The following is a 24,411-nucleotide window of genomic DNA, read 5'->3' as shown; positions in this document are numbered from 1 at the left end:
CAGTTGATTGGACATTATTTGGAAAGGCACACACCTGTCTATATAAGGTCCCACAGTTGACAGTGCAAGTCAGAGCAAAAACCAAGCCATGAGGTCGAAGAAAATGTCCATAGTGCTCCAAAACTACATGTTAATATATAATATTGTGATTGGGTATAACTGTTACATTTTCCTTCCTAACGTTGTTTGGAGAACTCTGAATATGATTAGGATGTAGTTCAGGCCAGTTCTTCTGAAGGAGAGTGGATAGTTCTGTAGGTGTGTTCCCTCATAGTGCTCATGAGAAACAAGATTCTCCGGTCTGATGAAACCAAGATTGAACTCTTGGGCCTGAATGCCAAACGTCACGTCTGGAGGAAACCTGGCACCATCCCTACGTTGAAGCATGGTATTGGCAGCATCATGTTGTGGAGATGTTTTTCAGCGGCGGGAAGTGGGAGACTAGTCAGGATTGAAGGACAGATGAACGGAGCAAAGTATAGAGAGATCCTTAATGAAAACCTGCTCCAGACCACTCAGGACCTCAGACTGGGGGGTGAAGGTTCACCTTCCAACAGAACAACGACCCTAAGCACACAGCCAAGACAATGCAGGAGTGGCTTTAGGACAGGTCTCTGAAAGTCCTTGAGTTGCCCAACCAGAGCCCGGACTTGAACCCAATCGAACATCTCTGGAAAGACCTGAAAATTGCTGTGCAGCAACGCTCCCCATCCAACCTGACAGAGCTTGAGAGGATTTGCAGAGAACAATGGGAAAAACTCCCCAAATTCAGGTTTGCCAAGCTTGTAACATCATACCCAAGAAAACTCAAGGCTGTAATCGCTGCCAAAGGTGCTTCCACGAAGTACTGACTAAAGGGTCTGAATACTTATGTAAATGTGATATTTCAGTTTTTAAATTTTTTAATAAATTAGCAAAAATGTCTAAAACCATGTTTTTACGTCGTCATTATGGGGTATTGTGTGTAGTTTGATGAGGAAATAAAACAATTTAATCAATTTTAGAATAAAGCTGTAACGTAACAAAATGTGAAAAAAGTCAAGAGGTCTAAATACCTTCCGAAGGCAATGTACAGTTGAAGTCAGAAGTTTACATAGGTTGGAGTCATTAAAACTCGTTTTTCAACCCCTCCACACATTTCTTGTTAACAAACTTTAGTGTTGTCAAGTCGGTTAGGACATCTACTTTGTGCCTGACACAAGTCACAAGGCAATGCTACCAAATACTAATTGAGTGTATGTAAACTTCTGACCCACTGGGAATGTGATGAAAGAAATAAAAGCTGAAATAAATCATTCTCTCTACTATTATTCTGACATTTCACATTCCTAAAATAAAGTGGTGATCCTAACTGACCTAAGACAGGGAATTTTTACTTGTATTAAATGTCAGGAATTGTGAAAAACTGAGTTTAAATGTATTTGGCTAAGGTGTATGTAAACTTCCGACTTCAACTGTATGTAGAAACCCCTTCAAATTAGTGGATTGAGCTGTTTCAGCCACATCCGTTGCTGACAGGTGTGTAAAATCGAGCACACAGCCATAAAATCTCCATCTCCATAGTGGATACGTCTAGGACCAACAACGGCTCAGCCGCGAAGTGGTAGACCACACAAGTTCACCGAATTGAACCGCCGAGTGCTGAAGCGCGTAGCATGTAAAAATTGTCTTTCCTCGGTTGCAACACTCACTGCTGAGTTCCAAACTGCCTCTGGAAGCAATGTCAGCACAATAACTGTTCATCGGGAGCTTCATGAAATAGGTTTCCATACGCAATACCAAGCGTTGGCTGGAGTGGTGTAAAGCTCACCGCCAATGGACTCTAGATCAGTGGAAATGTGTTCTCTGGAGTGATTAATCATGCTTCACCATCTGGCAGTCCGATGGACGAATCTGGGTTTGGCGGATGCCAGGAGAACGCTACCTGCCCCAATGCATAGTGCCAACTGTAAAGTTTGGTGGAGGAGGAATAATGGTCTGGGGCTGTTTTTCATGGTTCGGGCTAGGCCCCTTAGTTCCATTGAAGGGAAATCTTAATGCTACAGCATACAATGACATTCTAGACAAATCTGTGCTTCCAACTTTGTGGCAACAGCTTGGGGAAGGCCCTTTCCTGTTTCAGCATGTCAATGCCCCCATGCACAAAGTGAGGTCCATACAGAAATGGTTTGTCGAGATCGATGTGGAAGAACTTGACTGACCTGCACAGGGCTCCGACCTCACCCCCATCGAACACCTTTAGGATTAATTGTAACGCCGACTGCGAGCCATGCCTAATCGCCCGACATTAGTGCCAGATTTCACTAATGCTCTTGTGGCTGAATGGAAGCAAGTCAAATCACATTTTATTGATCTCATACACGTGATTAGAAGATGTTATTGTGGATGTAGTTAAATGCTTGTGCTTCTAGCTCCGACGGTGCAGTAATATCTAACAAGTAATATCTAACAAATTACACGACATATACCCAATACACACAAATCTTAGTAGGAATGAATTAAGACTATATACATACGGACGAGCGATGTCAGAGCGGAACGGACTAAGATACAGTCGTATAGTATAGAATACAGTATATACATATGAGATGAGTAATGCAAGATATGTAAACATTGTTAAGTGAATGAGATCCCGTAGAATAGTATAGAAAACAGTATATACATATGAGATGAGTAATGCCAGATATGTAAACATTATTAAAGTGACTAGTGTTCCATTCCTTAAAGTGGCAAGTGATTTCTAGTCTATGCCTATAGGCAGCAGCCTCTAATGTTCTAGCGATCGCTGTTTAACAGTCTGATGGCCTTGAGATAGCAATGCTCCAACATCTAGTAGAAAGCCTTCCCAAAAGGTTGGAGGCTGTTATAGCAGCAAAGGGGAAACCAGCTCTATATTACAGTTTTTTCCAACTGCTTACACACGTTTTCAAAACTGTACACTTTTTTCAAAACTCTACACACAATTCCCAAAACTGCACACACAAAATGCAAAATGCCTCACATCTCCTTCAAAATGTAACACTGCATTCAAAATGCCATAAACACATGTCAGAATGAAGCATTTGCATCAAATGGCAAACACTGCTTTCATAATAGTACATTTTTGGATATACCATGTAAACACTGTTGTTCTAAATCTAAAGCTCTTTGGTCTTTCATAGGCTTATATCTACATTTCAATACAATGTTCTACAGTGAAAGTAATCTGCTGAGAGGGGTAACAAGTACACTGTAAACACCAATGCAATGTAGAAACAGAAAATATTTATTAGGCCAAACATTACTGTTGTATACAGTAGCATACAACAAAACCATAAACATATGTAAACCAAAAGTATATTCTTTAGAATACTGTAAAGAATACAATTGTGTGTGTGGGGTCCCGGGGGGGGGGGCAGTCCAGGAATTGGTAAGGGGGGCAGTCACCAGTGCTAAGCTACGCTTCATCTCTTCTCCGGCCTGGGTCTGGCCACAATACTTCGTCCACATCACAAGATACGTTTTCTCTTGCCAAACATCGAGGGAAGTATCTCCTAGCATGGCGTATCCAACCTTGGACAGAGGCAACCTCTATGTCCCCACATGCGTCCTCCATTGCCTGGAGAAGTGGCATGCAGGCATAGGGTTGGCGATCATACACTTTCCAGCGCCAGGCTGAGAAGAATTGCTCTATGGGATTTAAAAAAGGTGAATATCGGGGTAGGTACAAAACTACAAATTGTGGATGGGTGGCAAACCAGTTTTGGACCAGAACAGCCCGGTGAAAACTAACATTGTCCCATAAAACCACAAATCTAGCAGGCTCCTGATCTGGATCAGGGACAAGCATTGTGTAAATTGCATCCAGACAAGTGAGCATATGGCCGGTGTTGTACGGACCCAGTGTGGCATTGTGATGGAGGACCCCGTTTTGAGTGATGGCAGCACACATAGTTATATTACCCCCACGCTGTCCAGGGACATTGGTAATTGCCCTCTGTCCTATTACATTTCTTCCGCGGCGCCTGGTTTTGGTGAGGTTGAAGCCAACCTCATCCACATAAATAAATTCATGGCGAATTACATGGGCATCCAGCTCCAATACTCTCTGTAACAGACAAAAAGGATATACAGATGAGTAAATATGGTATGTCTGAAGTACTGGAATTAGTGTTGCATACATACCTCTACAAAGTCATGTCGCATATTCTTGACTCTGTCAGAGTTTCTCTCAAATGGCACCTTGTAAAGTTGTTTCATCGTCACTCGGTGCCGTTGGAGGATGCGTTGTAAGGTCGACAGGCTTACAGCATTGATGTTGTTAAATATGGTGTCATTATTCAAGATATGCTCTCTTATCTCTCGAATCCTAATTGCATTGTTGGCCAAAACCATATTTATAATTGCAGTCTCTTGTACATCTGTAAACAAGCGTCCTCATCCTCCATGATGTCTTTGCCTTTCCACTCTGTACAGAATTCAAACAGAGTATGTGTTCAGCATAGGAACTGTAAACAATGTACAAAAAAATGTAGTACAGCATGATAACCAACCTCATTCATTTAATGCAGTGCAGTAAATGGATGGCTTAGAGTTACAAATGTTTATGCAATACTATGCAGTCATACGTATTTTACAGTACATTACTGTAATGCTAAAATAGTCATTAGATAGTTGCATACCTGTTCTCATTTCTGAAGGTTCGAATTATGGACGCCACTGTAAATCGACTCAAGTTGGGCTGGACTCTCAGTCCAGCCTCTCTCATGGTCAAACCGTGGTTGATCACATGATCAACAAGTGTTGCCCTAATCTCATCAGAGATGGCCCTCCTTCCTTCTCTTCTTTGCCCTCGTCCTCTTCTTCCTCTTCCTCTCCCTCCTACTCCTCTTGCTCTCTGTCCATTGTTGGCATCCATTGTTCAAAACAGGTAATCTGACCTTTGATCTATTTATAGGCCTATACTACAGTAAAGCAGTGATTGGTTAGTGATCAGTTAAGCTATTAGTGTTTGCACATGTGAGGAGTGTGTGTGTGACCTGGTGAATAAGTGTAGCATTTTGATTGGTTGTGTTTGGAAAAGGAAAGCAAGTCACTCCTGTTAGATTTCTGTGTTTTAGGTAGAGAATTGTGTGTAGTGTTTTGAAAAAAGTGTTTTATGCAATTGACAACTGAGTCAAAGGCTGAGAAATAGCTTATGGTTTTGGATATTTGGTGTGTAGTTTTGCACTTTGAGTGAGAGGTTTCAAAAATCGTGTGACATGAAAAGGTTTTGTGTGTAAGCAGTTGGAAAAAACTGTAATGCCCATGATTTTGGAATGAGATGTTGGACGAGCAGGTGTCCACATCCTTTTGGTAATGTAGTGTATATGGTGGTGGTGGTTGTGCATGTTAACTGATAATGACTCTGAGAATACAGAAGACCTATTGAAGCAGAACTGGAATTCCACCATCTGCAATTACTGAACGACGGGGAGCAGGAGAGGTATTTGGGGTGGAAGAGAGAAAGGGGGGAGAGGTGAAAGAGAGGGAGGTTGAAAAGGAGGGGTAAGGAGGTGTGAAATCATATCTGAACCCCAGGAAGAGGCCTTGTTCTGCCCACACACCTGACTCATATTACTCTGTGTGTGTGTGTGTGTGTGTGTGTGTGTGTGTGTGTGTGTGTGTGTGTGTGTGTGTGTGTGTGTGTGTGTGTGTGTGTGTGTGTGTGTGTGTGTGTGTGTGTGTGTGTGTGTGTGTGTGTGTGTGTGTGTGTGTGTGATGGTAAATATGTATCTTTAAGAAAGCATGAACACAATGTTTTTATCCGTTTACTTTATTCTAAAAGAAACAGACAGGAGTATACTATAAATGAGATGATACATACAGTAAAATAATAATAGTGAATATTAGATCAAGAAAATATATGGTAAATAAATGTATACAACAGAAAAACATGTTTGACCTGATTACATTCCGCAAACACAGGGCCTGTACAGGAGACAGTGCTTTCAGCACCTGGAGTACAGAACATCCTCCATAGTCAATAACAAAACATCTCTTCCATCCACACTAAATCATATTGGCACTTAACTAAACAGAATGCAGGTATAATATCCTCAATCCGGGATACAGTACATGTACTACTTCCGAACAGGCTCACAGCTTTGACAAGGTGTGCCTTCGCTTTCATCAGTTAGGGTGATTTACAAATCTGTCTTTCTGTTGTTTTTTAAGTGGTATACTAGCTACAGTACAGTAAACATCTATGTTCCGAGATAGAACTGCATGCAACAGTTTGTCTGAATGGTTCATTTAATGCAAGAGAAAAAGACGGGCACGGATATGTTTTACAATACGGGTACAATACGGGTGCATCATCCATATAGGATGTGACACTGTGGAAGCCGTGTATAACAGTCAAAAACATACACACAGACACATATTATAAGGCACTGCAGTAGAGCATATATGTAGCAGAAAGGCTGGAGGTGGTGGTATATGCACCTGGGCACTTCTGTGTAGTAGTACAGATTCAGGTTCACTCTCTCAATTATCCAAATAACAGTTATTTGTCATAGGTGAGCACGGACAATACCTGTGCATATTGCTGTAACAACACTCTACTATAGAAAAACCCTTCAATATTGCTTGTGTACAAAACAGATTCTAAAATACATTTAAACATTTAACACATGGGCATCTTTAAGAATGATAAAATACTAGTTACCCATTTGGGTTGGTCTGGAGATGTATTACTTCAAAAGTGTATTCTGAGTTTATTTTGTTACATTCTGAGAGTGTGTTTCCTATAGAGTGTCTTGTCTACTTTTGTTTTCATTGAGACAGTGTCTTGTCTGTTTCTGTTAGACAGTGTCTTGCCTTTTGCCAACAATCTAACACATCGTGGGGCCAAAGGAGTCGCCCAAACTATAAGTATTCCTCCTTTTTCTCTGGTGGGGAACTTTTAACATTTGGTCTGCAATTTAAAAGAAAAAAACATGTTTCAGTAAATGTACACTTGTATTCTCAGAGAACCAAACCAAAAGGCACATTTCTACAAACCCAGAAATCATAGGATATCAGTGAAGCAGAAATCAACAAAACATGACACGACAAATCTTACTCATACAGTTAAAGTTCAGTAAATAAACGATAAATGGACATAATGGAGTTTCTAGTAAAGGGTTCACAGGATGAAATACAGTAATGCCGCCCATCGAGTCTGAAAGGGGAGGGTCTAACCACCCAACCATACTTCTCCTTTCAGAGTCCGTATTTACAAACAACCTCAAGGGGGTGGGGGAAAGGGGAGTGACAAGCTCTTAAAGGTGTGGTGGAAATTTTGTTGACCGATAAGTTAATATCAGAGACAGATAAGGTGCAGACATTAAGGAAGGGAGTGTGGGGTTGGTGGGAGGGAGGGAGAGGGGTGCGACATATGCTATAGCGGAGAGACAAGGGTCCACATTTTGAATCTAGGAAGGAACAGGGAAAGGGGAAACAGTGAGCGTAACTTGGACAGTCCTCGAAAAAAGGCAGGGGGTGGTCAGTCAGGGAAACTAGTCTCACTCAACAACTCTGCCCTGAATTAGGGAAGAGAAGAAGACAGGCAGAGAAGAACAGCATTAGAGGAGAGGAGACGAGAGGGGAGAGAGAGACACATCAAAAACTCACTGATTCATCGTTACAGGCAGCTAGCTCTCTGGTGTTAGTGAGTGAATGAGTGCTTGATGCTACATGCAAGATAAGGAAGAATAAAAAGAGGTGCTAGCCAGGCTTTCATTAGCTCTGTGGTTAATGAGTGAAGATGGTTGATTCTAGGTGCTCATGCAGTGTTTTTGAAAGTGAAAGCATGTTGTTGCTAAATTAAGCATTGGAGGATTAATGATGGAGAAGTTAGCGGAAGCTCGTCAGTCACAGCACACAGATCATTTGTTACGTCATGTGTTCTATGGCATGGAATAGATCTGATATGATGTCCGAATCTGTTGGGTTTATGATGGTTGGTTTTGTTTTGTTTTGTTTGGAACCAGTTTGGTCGTGTTGGAACCAGAATCTTATTTGACAGCTAGTATATCTTACATTATTGTTGATATACCTAGTCACTTGAGGCACACAGTAATAGTACTTTGGGAGGGGAGGTCTTAAAAAGAATAACTTTTCTGGAAAATGTTGTTGGTGGTTGTTCAACATTTTATTGCTTATTTTGAAGACACATAAACATACTGTTTATAAAAGCAATATAAATAATTAAAAGTCCTGGTCAATAAACTAGCGTAGTACATGTGTTTCACATCAGTTAGACCTACCATAGGTACGCACATAAATATTTAATTATATTATTTTTGAAGTGGGCTTTTAGGTAGTTTGGTCACGTTTGTCCTTTGGTAATGACTCTTAGCGGACATCTGCTGAAGATGGGCTCATAATGGTTTTAGCAGAAGTGGAGGAGGTCCTTCAAGACCTGTGTACCCACATTCTGAGTACAATGGAACACTCCATACACAAAGGCTTTACCAAGAAGAGGGGCCAAACAACCAGAAAACGGGGGGCATTGAACGGTTCTTAGAAAAGTGAAATGGTTCTGTTATCGGAAGTCCGATGAACCAGCCTTTTCACCCAAGTTAATGTATGTTGAAGAGCCATGATAAAGAGTCAGGAGTATTGGGTTGTGGATTGAAGCAGAGAAATGTGTAGGTTGAGTTGGCGTTCAGGGGGTCTAGATGGCCTGAGTAGTTGCCTTGCATTAATTATTAGCATCAGAATTTATTTTTTTAATCCAGAATAAATACAACAAAACTAACGGAACTGCCCAAAAAGTAGCTTGATATCACATTGACCATAGCTAATTATCTTATCTTATCATAACTGGCTTTTACAGTAGCAGATCATTTCTGTATACTTTCCGGCCCTGTCCGGGGGTATCATCGGATGGGGCCACAGTGTCTCCTGACCCCTCCTGTCTCAGCCTCCAGTATTTATGCTGCAGTAGTTTGTGTCGGGGGGCTAGGGTCAGTTGGTTATATCTGGAGTACTTCTCCTGTCTTATCCAGTGGCCTGTGTGAATTTAAGTATGCTCTCTCTAATTCTCTCCTTCTCTCTTTCTTTCTCTCTCTCGGAGGACCTGAGCCCTAGGACCATACGTCAGGACTACCGGGCATGATGACTCCTTGCTGTCCCCAGTCCACCTGGCCTTGCTGCTGTTCCAGTTTCAACTGTTCTGTCTGCGGTTATGGAACCCCTACCTGTCCCAGACCTGCTGTTTTCAAGTCTTAATGATCGGCTATGAAAAGCCAACTGACATTTATTCCTGATTATTATTTGACCATGCTCGTCATTTATGAACATTTTGAACATCTTGGCTCTCTCTAATTCTCTCCTTCTCTCTTTCTTTCTCTCTCTCGGAGGACCTGAGCCCTAGGACCATACGTCAGGACTACCGGGCATGATGACTCCTTGCTGTCCCCAGTCCACCTGGCCTTGCTGCTGTTCCAGTTTCAACTGTTCTGCCTGCGGTTATGGAACCCCTACCTGTCCCAGACCTGCTGTTTTCAACTCTTAATGATCGGCTATGAAAAGCCAACTGACATTTATTCCTGATTATTATTTGACCATGCTTGTCATTTATGAACATTTTGAACATCTTGGCCATGTTCTGTTATAATCTCCACCCGGCACAGCCAGAAGAGGACTGGCCACCCCTCATAGCCTGGTTCCTCTCTAGGTTTCTTCCTAGGTTTTGGCCTTTCTAGGGAGTTTTTCCTAGCCACCGTGCTTCTACACCTGCATTTCTTGCTGTTTGGGGTTTTAGGCTGGGTTTCTGTACAGCACTTCGAGATATTAGCTGATGTACGAAGGGCTATATAAAATAAACTTGATTTGATTTGTATACTTTCAATTCAGGTGGCTAGATGGACATGATGGTATTTAGTAGCATAGAATAGAATTGTATAAAATGGACCTTGAATGTCCATTGAAAATGAAGGTTTCCTTTAAGAGTTGTTTGTCTATAGAACACCAGAATAATAAACCCATGAGTTTAACTGAATCTATGTTTTTTTTATAACAGTGGGGTTTTATAAGAGATCAGTCAGTGGTCCTTACCCCATTCATTCTCTGAGATATATAACATGTGGATGATCGGTATTGTGTACACTTGGATGTGTTAACGAATGAAGCATGATGTTAAGGCATACAATAATGGCCATCTCGCTCTCGTTAAAATAACATTTCTGTTAGCTCACAACATATTCTACCTTTTCTTTACATCTGATTCGAACTGATGACCTCATAAGATGTTCAGAGGAATCATTTTGTGGAAACTGATTTCAATTCAAATCAGAACGTTAGCTCTTTATATAATGTCATCAACTACATTCGACTGGAATGTTTAAGTGTTAAAGGCCACAACGCAACACACACATACACACAGCTCCAACCAGGAAGCATAGGACATGCTAACCAAAGCCACGAAAAGACAAAACTGTATTTTTTTTGTATTTTTTCTTTGATCATATTTGTCCCACAATTTACCTTTAGGCATTACCTATGCCTCCTCTACACAGTAACTTACTTTGGCATTACTTTCTTGGTTTGGTTTTAGTTTGCATAGAGGAAGACTGTTTTACAAACAGTTTTTTTATTCACGTTTATTAAAGTGCAAAAACTGAATTATCAACTGTATCTTACGGTCAAATTCAGGAGGCTGTCTGTTATAAAGACAAACGTCCAGTATACGTTAAATAATGTTTAAGTAAGGGATAATCAACGAGGGAATATGGAATTCTATGGAAAATAATGAATGATGCGCAAGCGGAGTGGAACTGACCTTCCACGGAGGTGCATTATTTTCCAGAGAACACATAGAGCCCCGAGTTGATTATGCCTTTTATACCATGGCTATAATTTAACACATTTACCACTAGAAATGTGTTCAACATCTACGGAAGTAGCTAGCAAGTTTACTAGATAGTGACTGTAGTTGCTGTGTTAACCAAACAAACAGACTTGCTAGTTTAGCTAACCAAACCATCAGTCCTAGCTTGCTATTATAAAAATGTAATTCAACAATACCAATACTGTTTTCAATTCGACTTTTGCTTTCAAAAGCAGGTCAAATAAAACATGTAAAAATGAGCTATAGCCATTGAATTCTACCGTGCAAATATACCGTGCATTATAGGGAAATAATGCATGCTCTAGAATCCCATTCAAGCCAATCAGAAAAGAGGATTCAACAATGCTATGGTATAATGTCTTTTAAGCCACATGACAGATTTTATTCACATAAAATGTTTAAAAGGTTAATTGAGCAAGATCACCATCCTGTCAATGACATGTATTGCAATAAAATATAAAAGTTTTCCGCTCAACAATATGTTCTATAGAATAAATGTCATCCGAATTCTTAAGGGTTTCTAAAATGTAAACGATACTTGGTGGAGACTGTGTGCGTGTGTGTGCAAGTGTTTGTAAGCTTTACGTATGAGTAAAAGGAAAAAGGGTGAGGAGCAAAGAGTGGCCTCTGCTCTCTGTTTGTGTGGCTGCTGGGAGGTGTGCGGGGTTTACACATACTCCCTGGCTGTGGATGGTTGTGATTGGCGGTAGTACTGCTGCCCTCGCCTCTCCTCATTGGAGCAGGAGCAACACAGGAAGGATCCGCCCAAAACAGTCAAGCTAGCTGCCGCCCATCCCACGAACAGGGCAGACCCAAACTCATACCTGAGGCGGAAATTGTCAAATGTGTCTTCAATATCGGTCTTTACAGTGTTATAGACATGATATCTGTATCAGAGATTAACTGAGTGGTAGATACAGTGTGTGACCAGTGTGATAGGGTTACCTGGCATTGATTGGCGTGTTTGGGTTGAAGAACTGATAGGACACCTGAGTGGCATACCAGGACACAGACACCATCGTGCACAGACCTGCAGAGACAGGGAGAGAGAGAGAGAGAGAGAGAGGGGGAGGATGGAGGCGACAACATCAAATTATGACACTGAACAAGGATACACACATGGAAGCACACACACACACACACACACACACACACACACACACACACACACACACACACATAGCAGTGAAACACTATGTGTAATGACTCTGAGGTTGTTTTTCTATCTCTCTCAAGCTCATAGTTATCTCTGAGGTCAGGGGAGCTTATCTGTCCAAAATCACCATTCCTGTTTACAGCTGGGACCCTAATTACCCAGAAAGCCCCTGGTGTGAGAATTCTGTCAAAGGAATGCAAGAAATGAATATACTCCAACAGTAAAAGAGTAAACACCATTGAATATAGAGAGATAACAACCTACTGTTAACTGCCAAAACTAAAGGAAACACCAAGTGTCTTAATAGGGCGTTGGACCACCACGAGCCAGAACAGCTGCAATGCGCCTTGGCATAGATTCTACATGTTTCCTGAACTTAGTTGTAGGGATGCGACACCATTCTCCATGAGAAATTCCATAATTTGGTGTTTTGATGATGGTGGTGGAAAACGTTGTCTCAGGCGTCACTCCAGAATCTCCCATAAGTGTTCAATTGGGTTGAGATCTGCTGACTGAGACACACACACACCCTCTATGATCCATTGAAACCCCTTTTTCAAAGTCAATTTGTTATCTTCTTCTGGCCATGGTAGCCAAAATATTGGCAACTGGGCATTTTTATACATGGCCCCAAGCATGATGAGATGTTAATTGCTTAATTAACTCAGGATCCATACCTCTGTGGAAGCACCTGCTTTCAATATACTTTTTATCCCTCATTTACTCAGGTGTTTCCTTTGTTTGGGCAGTTACCTGTAATTGAGATTATAAATCACTGTAGTGCCTGAACCTTACATTTGAAGCGTGGTACTTTACCTGTATACATTTTCTAATAGCTTTTTAAGCTGTAAAGGAGTTTACAGTGCCCTCCACTAATATTGTCCCCCTGGGTAAATATGAGCAAAACGGGCTGTGAAAAAAAAATCTGTATTGTTCATCCTCTTGGTCTTTCATTCAAAATATTCACAAAAATCTAACCTTTAATTGAAGACAAATAATTGAAGGAAATAATACATTCTTATCATAAAACAAATATTTTTCTCAAATATATGTGTGCCACAATTATGGGCACTGCTTCATTCAATACTTTGTGCAACCTCCCTTTGCCAAGATAACAGCTCGGAGTCTTCTCCTGTAATGCCTAACAAGGTTGGAGAACACATTGCAAGGGATCTGAGAACATTCCTCCATACAGAATCTCTCCAGATCCTTCAGATTCCAAGGTCCACGCTTGTGGACTCTCCTCTTCAGCTCTTCCCACATGGTTTCTATGGGGTTTAGGTCAGGGGACTGGGATGGCCATGGCAAAACCTTGATTCTGTCGTCAGTGAACCATTTTTGTATTGATTTTAAGGTGTGCTTTGGATCATTGTCCTGCTGGAAGATCCAACCACGGCCCCGTTTAAGCTTCCTAGCAGAGATTTTGATTTAATATCTGCTGGTACTTGATGGAGTCCATGACACCATGTATCCTAACAAGTTGTCCAGGGCCTTTGGAAGAAAAACAGCCCCACAACATCAAAGATCCACCACCATACTTCACAGTGGGGATGAGGTACTTTTCTGTATGGCTATCTTTCTGTCTACACCAAACCCACCTCTGGTGTTTGTTTCCAAAAAGCTCTATTTGGTTTCATCTGACCATAGAACCTGGTCCCATTGAAAGTTCCAGTAACATTTGGCAAACTGTAGGCGCTTGAGTTTGTTGCTTGATGACAGCAAAGGCTTTTTTATGGCAACCCTCCGAAACAACTTGTAGTTATATAGGTGTCGTCTGCTCATAGTTTTGGAGACTTTCTGACCCCAAGACCCAACTAACATCTGCATTTCTCCAGCTGTGATCCTTGGAAATTTTTACTTGCCCCATAATTGTGTTTGTTTCTTTAATCACATGACAGTCACCTTGCAGAAATCTCACCTGCGAGCAGGAAGAGGGCTCCTCCAGACACAGCTATGCGTCCCTTGGAGATGGGGTTGTTGTCGCCCACTTTAGTGCACTTCATCCCCACCACACTCACTATCATTCCTATGAAACCCAGTAGCACGGACACCACCATAAGAGCACGACACGTCTGGATGTGCACTGTGGAGAGAGAGCGGGGAGATGAGGACAGGAAAAAAGGTAGTTGAAGGCAGAGAGATGGGAGAAAGAGGTTGGAGGGGTGAGAGGAAAAAAGGAGGAGAGGGGGGAAACATGGGGGTGGAAAGGGAGGGAGCAGTGAGGGAGAATATAGAAGGGAGGTGTAGATGGGGATGAATAGGAGAAAGTGGGTGAAGGGAATTATAGAAAGGAGGGAAGAAAGAGGGTCTGGTCTGTTAGTGCAGTTTTACTCGGCTTGAGATGGAGATCAGAGAGAAGACATGGTACACACAGAATATCTACACACAGGGTATATTCATAGAATATCTACACACAGGGTATATTCAAATAGAATATCTACACACAGGGTATATTCATATAGAATATCTACACACAGGGTATATTCATATAGAATATCTACACACAGGGTAAATTCATATAGAGTATCTACACACAGGGTATATTCATATAGAATATCTACACACAGGGTATGTTAATATAGAATATCTATACACAGGATATATCCATATAGAATATCTACACACAGGGTATATTCATATAGAATATTGTCACGTTCCTGACCTGTTTTTTCCTTTTTCTTGTGTTTATTTAGTTGGTCAGGGCGTGAGTTGGGGTGGGTTGTCGAGGTGTTATTTTCTTGTTGGGTTGTTTGTGTTCGGCCGGGTATGATTCTCAATCAGAGACAGCTGTCAATCGTTGTCCCTGATTGAGAATCATACTTAGGCAGCCGGTGATTCACGTGGTTTTTGTGGGTGGTTGTATCGCGTGTCTGTGTATGTACCACACGGGACTGTTTGCGGTTTGTCACGTTTGTTGTTTTTGTATGTTAAGTGTTCTGTCTATTTTCATTAAATATGAACACTAACCACTCTGCATATTGGTCTGATCCTTCTCGCCTCTCCTCCTCGTCCGAGGAGGAGGATTACGACGATCGTTACAAATATCTACACACAGGCTACATTCAAATAGAATATTTGCACACATGGTATATTTATAGAGAATATTTACACACATGGTATATTCAAACAGAATATTTACACACAGGGCGGCAGGTAGCCGAGTGGTTAGAGCGTTGGACTAGTAACCGAAAAGTTGCAAGATTGAATCCCCGAGCTGACAAGGTAAAAATCTGTCGTTCTGCCCCTGAACAAGGCAGTTAACCCACTATTCCTTAGGCCGTCATTGAATATAATACTTTTTTCTTAACTGACTTGCCTAGTTAAATAAACTAAAAATTAGAAAAATATATTTAAAATATCTACACATGGTAAATTCACAGAGAATTTCTACTAACAGGGTACATTCATATAGAATATTTACACACAGGGTATATTCAAATAGAACATCTACACACAGGGTATATTCAAATAGAATATCTACACACAGGGTATATTCAAATAGAACATCTACACACAGGGTATATTCAAATAGAATATCTACACACAGGGTATATTCAAATAGAATATCTACACACAGGGTATATTCAAATAGAATATCTACACACAGGGTATATTCAAATAGAATATTTACACACAGGGTATATTCATATAGAATATCTACACACAGGGTATATTCATATAGAATATTTACACACAGGGTATATTCATATAGAATATTTACACACAGGGTATATTCATATAGAATATCTATACATGGGTATTGAAGCTCTAGATTTCTCAGTATCAGATGTTCAGTTGGGGCAGAACGGGAGTGGAAGAAAGTTAAGCCACGTTAGGATAGAAGGTATTCAGTGGGATTGCTGTGCAAAGCATCACTGGAAAAGAATCCAACCAAAACTATACTACAACCACCACATTGTAAATCAAAATGAAATCATAATTAAACTTCTTTACACAAAACTGGAGACAACAAAGACACACATTCTCCTTTCTTTGGCTCTTTCTTCTCCCTCTCTCTTTCTATCCACCTCTTTATTTCTCTCTCTCTATCTCCCTATTGCTCTCTCCCTCTCTCTCTATCTTTCTCTCTCTTTCACTATCTCTCTCTTTATGAACTCATTATGTTTCCCACTTCCATGTTCCAAAATGGGATAATAACGGCAGCCTTAGTCCAGAGTTTGACTTAACTGTCCCTCTTAATCCTTCCAAATAACTTCACAGTGGTTTCACTGCTCAGAATTCCATGGATAACCCACACAGACATCAGTGCCCACATAACTCAGTGGGCGGGACATTTTACATCTTTACACACACACACACACACACACACACACACACACACACACACACACACACACACACACACACACACACACACACACACACACACACACACACACACACACACACACACACACACACACACACATTAACTTATGGACACATTCTGTAGGAAGAAATTACATACACACAAACATACACACTCATATTCTGTCACATACACACACACACTGTAGGAGGGCCTGTTTTACATGGTTCACACAGTGGGATTAGTGTGGCTTTGTCACAAAGCGGGATTGTTTTCACAGGGCTGTCGCCACCGCAATCAGACACTGTGGCCTGCAACACACACACACTTACACAGCAGCCTTGAAAGAGACTACAAGGCTAACACAATATGAAGAAAACACTGGTACAAGACTCACACAGCATTAATACTCACACCAAGATCTAAAATCTATTCTAGCCTTTATCCAGGTTCACAGCTCAACATAAGATCAACTCTCTCACACAACAAAACCAACATGCATAAGCCAAATGAACACATATCTACATCTTTACAGCAGACTAAATTACTATACATTATAGAATAGAATAGAATATAATGGAATAGTAGAACTACATAGGATAATGTAATACTGACACTGACAGTATGAGAAAATGTACATCAAATACAACTGGAGAACAATGAGTCTGTCCAGCAGACTTAAGTACAGTAATAATCTACTTTTATGATGGAAAAACACACTTGCACATTCATAGTTGGCAATAAATTACACTTCAGAACCTGATCTGAAAGGTTAGTGATGGGCAGACGAGCTTTGAAGGTAGATTGATGTGTGGCAGGATCCGTTTGAAGGACAATTGTAATGGTTTATGAGAGAAAAAGCTTTTATTTTCTCTTTCATCCATTCTTTCCTTTTTAAAAGTGTGTGGGGATTTTGGGCTGGCCCTACAGGGCACCACTCTGATCAATGGACTAACAGAGGAGTCGTGTGTGTGTGTGTGTGTGTGTGTGTGCGTGTGTGTGTGTGTGTGTGTGTGTGTGTGTGTGTGTGTGTGTGTGTGTGTGTGTGTGTGTGTGTGTGTGTGTGTGTGTGTGTGTGTGTGTGTGTGTGTGTGTGTGTGTGTGTGTGTGTGTGTGTGTGTGTGTGTGTGTGTGTATTCCTCCCACTATACTCTACCCCATGCCAAGGCTGGCAGTGCCAAGCACAAGCTGGATGTGTGTGTGGATGTGGACGATGGACATTGTCCTTTGTGAAATCACTTGTGACTTCATAAGTAACATTGGTTTTGCCACCACTAAAACAGAAAACTGTTTCAACAACTCTACCTTCATTCTATTCATGTAAATGTCAGTGTGACACAGGCTTTGTGGAATAGTGTAAGCTAAGTTCAGGGGCACTGATATGTGGATGATGATTGTCATGTGAGCCTTCAGCTTCAGATGCGTATTTTACATCTATAGCGCCGAACGGTCATATCAGCACTCCTGTCCAGTTGACAAGAAACAACACACTCGATCACGATAGAGGGAGAGAAGAGAGAGAGAGAGAGAGAGAGAGAGAGAGAGAGAGAGAGAGAGAGAGAGAGAGAGAGAGAGAGAGAGAGAGAGAGAGTGCCAGTACATAGCTGCTACTAACTCTACTGATGTCCTCACAACGGGCAGCAGGGAAACTGGCGATGGGGCATGGTGTGATGTAAAGGGGGGGCGTCAGACCATCCACCATTTCATCACCATGTGTGGGCCGGGGGTCAGATATTCCACTGTAATATCCAGAGCTATAGAGAGTTCAGCAAACTATCCTCCATGTTGCCACCAAACATGCCTCAACAGTTCACATGTCTTACTAGAAAATATTTTAAATATCTTTAATGCCAATATCCTACCCTGAGATTCTAAATATCCAACCATGCTAAAGTCTGTGTATTCATAAGTCTGTAGGAGAGAGTGCTCTACGGCTTGAACTCACTGCAGTATTTAACACTAAGCTGTCAAAAGAGAAGACAATCTTTGATCTTCACCTCAATGGGATCCCCCGTTCCTCAAACCTGGCAAGAAAACACGAATGTTACAGTAGCACAGTAAACTAGCTGTACGGTGGACCTGGATGTATTTGCTTCATATGTCCCAGAGCAAGAGAGAGAATTTGGCAATTACTCTGTCATCCAAAAAGCATGATGTCACTGAAATGACATCACATGATTCCATGGCATCTCCTGTAAAATCTTGACCCATAACAGCTCAGCGATCTCATCATGACTGGTTGAATAGAATGCTCAGAAGCAGCAATATGGCATACCTCTAAAGTTGGCCAAAATCGACCTACAGTGGGGCAAAAAAGTATTTAGTCAGCCACCAATTGTGCAAGTTCTCCCACTTAAAAAGATGAGAGAGGCCTGTAATTTTCATCATAGGTACACTTCAACTATGACAGACAAAATGAGAAAGAAAATGTGGCTAGGCCACTCCAGGACCTTGAAATGCTTCTTACGAAGCCACTCCTTCGTTGCCCGGGCGGTGTGTTTGGGATCATTGTCATTCTGAAAGACCCAGCCACGTTTCATCTTCAATGCCCTTGCTGATGGAAGGAGGTTTTCACTCAAAATCTCACAATACATGGCCCCATTCATTCTTTCCTTTACACGGATCAGTCGTCCTGGTCCCTTTGCAGAAAAACAGCCCCAAAGCATGATGTTTCCACCCCCATGCTTCACAGTAGGTATGGTGTTCTTTGGATGCAACTCAGCATTCTTTGTCCTCCAAACACGACGAGTTGAGTTTTACCAAAAAGTTCTATTTTGGTTTCATCTGACCATATGACATTCTCCCAATCTTCTTCTGGATCATCCAAATGCTCTCTAGCAAACTTCAGACGGGCCTGGACATGTACTGGCTTAAGCAGGGGGACACGTCTGGCACTGCAGGATTTGAGTCCCTGGCGGCGTAGTGTGTTACTGATGGTAGGCTTTGTTACTTTGGTCCCAGCTCTCTGCAGGTCATTCACTAGGTCCCCCCGTGTGCTTCTGGGATTTTTGCTCACCGTTCTTGTGATCATTTTGACTCCAGGGGGGAGATCTTGCGTGGAGCCCCAGATCGAGGGAGATTATCAGTGGTCTTGTATGTCTTCCATTTCCTAATAATTGCTCCCACAGTTGATTTCTTCAAACCAAGCTGCTTACCTATTGCAGATTCAGTCTTCCCAGCCTGGTGCAGGTCTACAATTTTGTTTCTGGTGTCCTTTGACAGTTCTTTGGTCTTGGCCATAGCGGAGTTTGGAGTGTGATTTTTTTTCTAATTTTGTCTGTCATAGTTGAAGTGTATGATGAAAATTACTCTCTCATCTTTTTAAGTGGGAGAACTTGCACAATTGGTGGCTGACTAAATACTTTTTTGCCCCACTGTATATTGTCTTTTGACTCTGTTATGCCCTGTATAGCACTAGTGCTGGTGTGGTATTGTACACTGTATAGTGCAGTACAGAGGTTTCATTACTGTAGAGCCCAGAGAACTGAGAGCTTGGGTGGGTTGTGACCAATACCAGGCAGAATCTGCCTCTGAGACTGAAACTGCAACAAGTAGAAGAAGAACTGTTCCTTCAGCACCACTGTTCAGACTAGAATGAAACAAGATTCCCCGGGACCTGTACAGTATGCACAGGGAGTAGTATCCTTCTTTTTGTCAGTCTAGTGTCCAGACCTTGTCATAAGTCTCCCAGAACACCTTCGATATGTTAATTATGAAAGCTGAAGCTGAAAAAGTCCATCAGCTTCCGCTGCAGTGCTTTGGTACACTCCAACAATACAGTCTGCTGAACATTTATTCCTCATCACATGTTCCTCATGCTGTGTAGTGAAGGAGAAGGGTTAATTTAGCACACTATATTAATAAAAGACACCTGCAGGAACTGCCTAACAAACACACATACACACACCAGACGTTAAACTCCAGTACCCATGCTCGAGCACACACACACACACCAGACGTTAAACTCCAGTACCCATGCTCGAGCACACACACACACACCAGACGTTAAACTCCAGTACCCATGCTCGAGCACACAGAGACACACCTAACACCTTGCATCCAAGACCAGTACTGAGCTTGACCTTACCATAACAGAGAGAGAGATTTTGGAATGAAAGACCTTGAGTTCACTCGACAGTGGAATAGAGTGAGTACGTTCCAAATGATCAATTTCAGTAGCATAATCTTTTAGCCTGGTTACCTGACTTACCCTCACAACATGTCTTGCTTGACAAGACAGCAACAAGTAGCAGAAACACGGGTTAAACTTATCAAGAGTAGGTAACAAAGTATGTGATGCAGTTTGCTCACACTCGCTCATTGTCCACTCACACAAACACACACGCACACGCGCACACGCGCACACACACACACACACACAAACACACACACACACACACACACACACACACACACACACACACACACACACACACACACACACACACACACACACACACACACACACACACAGGGTGTGTTAGGGCCAGAGAGGAACAATGCGTGTGTGTGGGGAAGACAGAGCGCATTCTGAGAATATCTCTGGTGTATGGCTCAACACTGGGCTTTTCTTCTCCAAACAACCACTATTCATCACAGGGACAATACTCTGTTTTTATTACGCCGATGAGCCAAAGGAGATGTAAAATCCAGCTCACCCTCACAGCGAAAGCCACAGAAAATGTTTTGACATAATTAATTGCACAGTGGCCAAACATGACCAAAATGCTCGGTTTGTTGTTTTGGGGCAGTGTGCGTCACGGGGATTAACTTGGGCATCCGTGTTTCTTAATCAACCACAAAGAAAAACAGAAAACTCCAAAGGGTGACAACCATTGTTTGCCTGAATTACAGACAAATTATCTGACCAAGTCCTCCCCCTGTAACCTTCCATTAGTAATTCTAATGTGGTAATCAGTAGAAACAATAGACAGGTGAATTCATGTAAATTACCTCTCATCAGTTATGAGTCGGTAGGTCTACTCTAAACAGCTTGGACATGACAGGAGCCTCATATTCAGGGATAATTTATGCCTGAACCCCACATTCCTCTCTCTCTCTCTCTCTCTCTCTCTCTCTCTCTCTTTCTCTCCCTCTCTGTCTCTCTCACTCTCTCTCTCTCTTTATTTTTTTCTCTCTCTCTCTCCCTTTCTCTCTCTCTCTCTCTCTCTCTCTCTCTCCCTTTCTCGCTCTCTCTCTCTGTCTCTCACTCTCTCTCTCTCTCTCCCTTTCTCTCTCTCTCTCTCTCTCTCTGTCTCTCTCACTCTCTCTTTCTTTTTCTCTCTCTCTCTCTCTCTCTCTCTCTCTCTCTCTCTCTCTCTCACTCTCTCTCTCTCTCCCTTTCTCTCTCTCTCTATCTCTTTTTCTCTCTCTCTCCCTTTCATTCTCCCCCACTCTCCCTCCATCTGTCTCTTAATTAAACATGTCAACAGCAGCATTTTTTATCTGATTACTTTATGCCTGACTTTAATGTGTCCCAGACAGATGGATTAGTTAGATTGTTTTGTCTTGTGTTTATGCATTTAGTTGCTGAATCATACAATAAGTTAAATTGATAATAGGATCATGCTGTTACTAGAAAATACTCTCTATAAATCAACACAGTTAATGGCCCATGTTGCGAATTGGGTAAACAGATTGTTTAAAGAGAGGCAGCAGCTTTAAAGCATCTCATAGTGATCAACTCTACTGACAGATTATAACTGTGTTATAACACACAGGCATCTAAGACTGCTCTGAATAACATTCTCATTCAACCCATTCAAACTGTGGCAGTTCGAGAGAATGAGAGAATGCCAACAGTCAAAAAAGAAACAGGGAGAAAAAGAGTGAGAGAGAGAGAAAGAGAGGATTTGTTCAGTGATGCAATGTTGAGACAGAGAGTTGGAGAGAAAGTGAGAGGAAAGATAGAAGTCAAGTTAAGGATAGAAAGCAAGATTATGACAGGTTGCAAGTGGATGAGGGAACTTTGCGATGTCCTACTCACCGTCCAGTGACAGCATGGAGTCAAACACCTTGCACTGCACCTGTCCCGTACTCTGTGAGGCACAGCTCATCCACAGGCCTTCGTAGAGCCCCACAGCCGTGATGATGGCGTCACCCGCGTACGAAGACTGCTTCCACTGCGGCAGCACAGTGGTGGAGATAATGCCTATCCAACCACCCAATGCCAGGAAGTAACCTAGCAACTGGAAACCCGAGTTCGCCATCCTGTCTTTTTGTCTATCTGTTTCTGTCTGTCTCTAGACCTGTTATTATCTTTCTTACCCTCTGTGTTCTTCTGGGCTTTTCTGAAGTATTTTTTTCTTTCTTACTAAATGTATGTTTCCTTTCTATGTATCTGTTCTATTTCTGTGCTCCTTCTCTTTGGTGAGTATTTTGACCTCTTCAGAACACCTGTAGCAGTCGTGTAGCGCAGTGCTTCCACAAAGAGGCAGTACTGTAGGCAGGACGTAACACAGAACTCTCTCTCAGAACTCCTGTTGTCTCTCAGAGTAACAGAAGCACAGAACCAAAAGTCAAACACCACTTTACAAACAATCCAGATTTCAATACAACCCCAGGTGTTCTGTCAGTGGTCGCACTCCTTTCTCTCTCTTCCTATGGTCTCCTTCCTGGTCACTGTCCGGTCCCTCTGAGCATCTCCTTCTCTCTGCTCTCTCTCACACATCTGGTGGTCTACACTCTCTTTCTCTCTTTTCCTCTTTTTCTCTCTCTTTCTCCAGTTGGAGATGTGTGTGTGTCCGGGTCTTGGGGTTGACCAGACTGCTGTTCCCTGGTTGTCCGGGGGGATCAGGTTGTCAGGCTCGGTCACTGGGCTCACTGGGTTGCCTCAGATACTGCATGGTTTCTCCTTACTCTCTCTCTCTCTTTCTCTCATCAACAATCTCTCTGCATGCTCCGCACTCCGAGGGCTGAACGATGGATAAGAAAAATAATAAGAAAAAAATGAAAAAGTTTATGCACACAAAAAGCCCCTGACAGGCTGGGCACAGAGTGGGCCGAGGGCTGAGCTGTGATTGGCTCTTTCAGTGTTCTAGGTACAACCAATGGGAGGAGGAAAGGAGAGGCGGCAGGATGGGGGGGGGTAAATAAAGAGAGATGGGGAGCGAGAGGGAGAGAGAGAGAGAGAGTAGACTTTTTATGTTCAATATTATGGAAAGTCTATAATGATATGACTAGGAGCAATTAAAAAGTACACATTTCTGAAAGTTGTCTTTGCATTCTGTTGTGTGTTGTTTTGCCGTGTTGTTAGTTGTTGTCTGGTCTACCAGATGTTAGATGCTGTATGTGTCAACCCTGTAAATGTTTGAACCCTTTTCGAAATCAGCACCGTAAACTGACAAACACACATAAACCAGCATTAAACTGACAAGCGTGTGAAAATGACATGTCACATCCAGACAACCACTCTAGAAATGATGGGCTGGCCCACCAAAGGTCTTCCCATCCCCATTGAAACCTGCACAATTGAGAGAGAGAGAGAGAGAGAGAGAGAGAGAGAGAGAGAGAGAGAGAGAGAGATGTACAGAGTATTTTAGTCATGAATGTTTGATGTTATGTCTGGCCTATACCATGTCTCTCACCATATCACAGTGCATTTTCATGCATGTAAAGCAAATATCTGTGAAAATCAGACAATAAAGAAATATCTAATCTAATCTCGCATTGGAGACCAGGTCCAGTACTATGTGTCTAACGCTTTAGTCTCGGTAGAGTTTGCAGATTGCATCTTTAAATTTGAATTGGGACTTTTGGGCACATGAGAACATGTGTGCGTCTGAATGTCAGGACTAAGGTTTCCCTTTGGAATTGTGTTATTAAATTCAACATAGTTAATTTGAATCCAATACACTCTGTTACTACCAATTAGATGGTCTACACACTGTCTGGGAAACATTATAAAAAATAAAATCTCTAAGACCCCCACACACAAAACACTGTCTCTATAGCCACACACACACACACACACACAAACACACAGACACACACACCCTCTTACCAACATTAAAAGACTCAGGGGTCATTGAGACAGGCTGGGGCCATGGGGATTGGTTGATCTCACAGTGGGGAGGAGTTCATCACCCA

General features: G+C 42.0%; 2 protein-coding genes across 2 annotated transcripts in view; one reads left to right on the top strand and one right to left on the bottom strand.

Moving 5' to 3' along the window:
- The window catches only part of arhgef10la (Rho guanine nucleotide exchange factor (GEF) 10-like a), a 309,208-nt gene that overhangs the window by 65,744 nt on the left and 219,053 nt on the right, over nucleotides 1-24,411 (top strand). The window lies entirely within an intron of this gene.
- On the bottom strand, nucleotides 11,526-22,532 carry LOC120065130 (claudin-19-like). Its single transcript, XM_039015890.1, has 4 exons — nucleotides 22,310-22,532; nucleotides 13,933-14,097; nucleotides 11,804-11,888; nucleotides 11,526-11,682 (listed from the first exon to the last, which is right to left on the bottom strand). The coding sequence occupies exons 1-4, from the start codon at nucleotides 22,530-22,532 to the stop codon at nucleotides 11,526-11,528; spliced, it is 630 nt and encodes a 209-aa protein (XP_038871818.1).

The sequence above is a fragment of the Salvelinus namaycush genome, chromosome 20, assembly GCF_016432855.1.
Source record: "Salvelinus namaycush isolate Seneca chromosome 20, SaNama_1.0, whole genome shotgun sequence".
Lineage (NCBI taxonomy): Eukaryota > Metazoa > Chordata > Actinopteri > Salmoniformes > Salmonidae > Salvelinus > Salvelinus namaycush.
The sequence above is the reverse complement of the archived record's forward strand: the minus strand, read 5'-3'. Positions and strand labels throughout refer to the sequence as shown.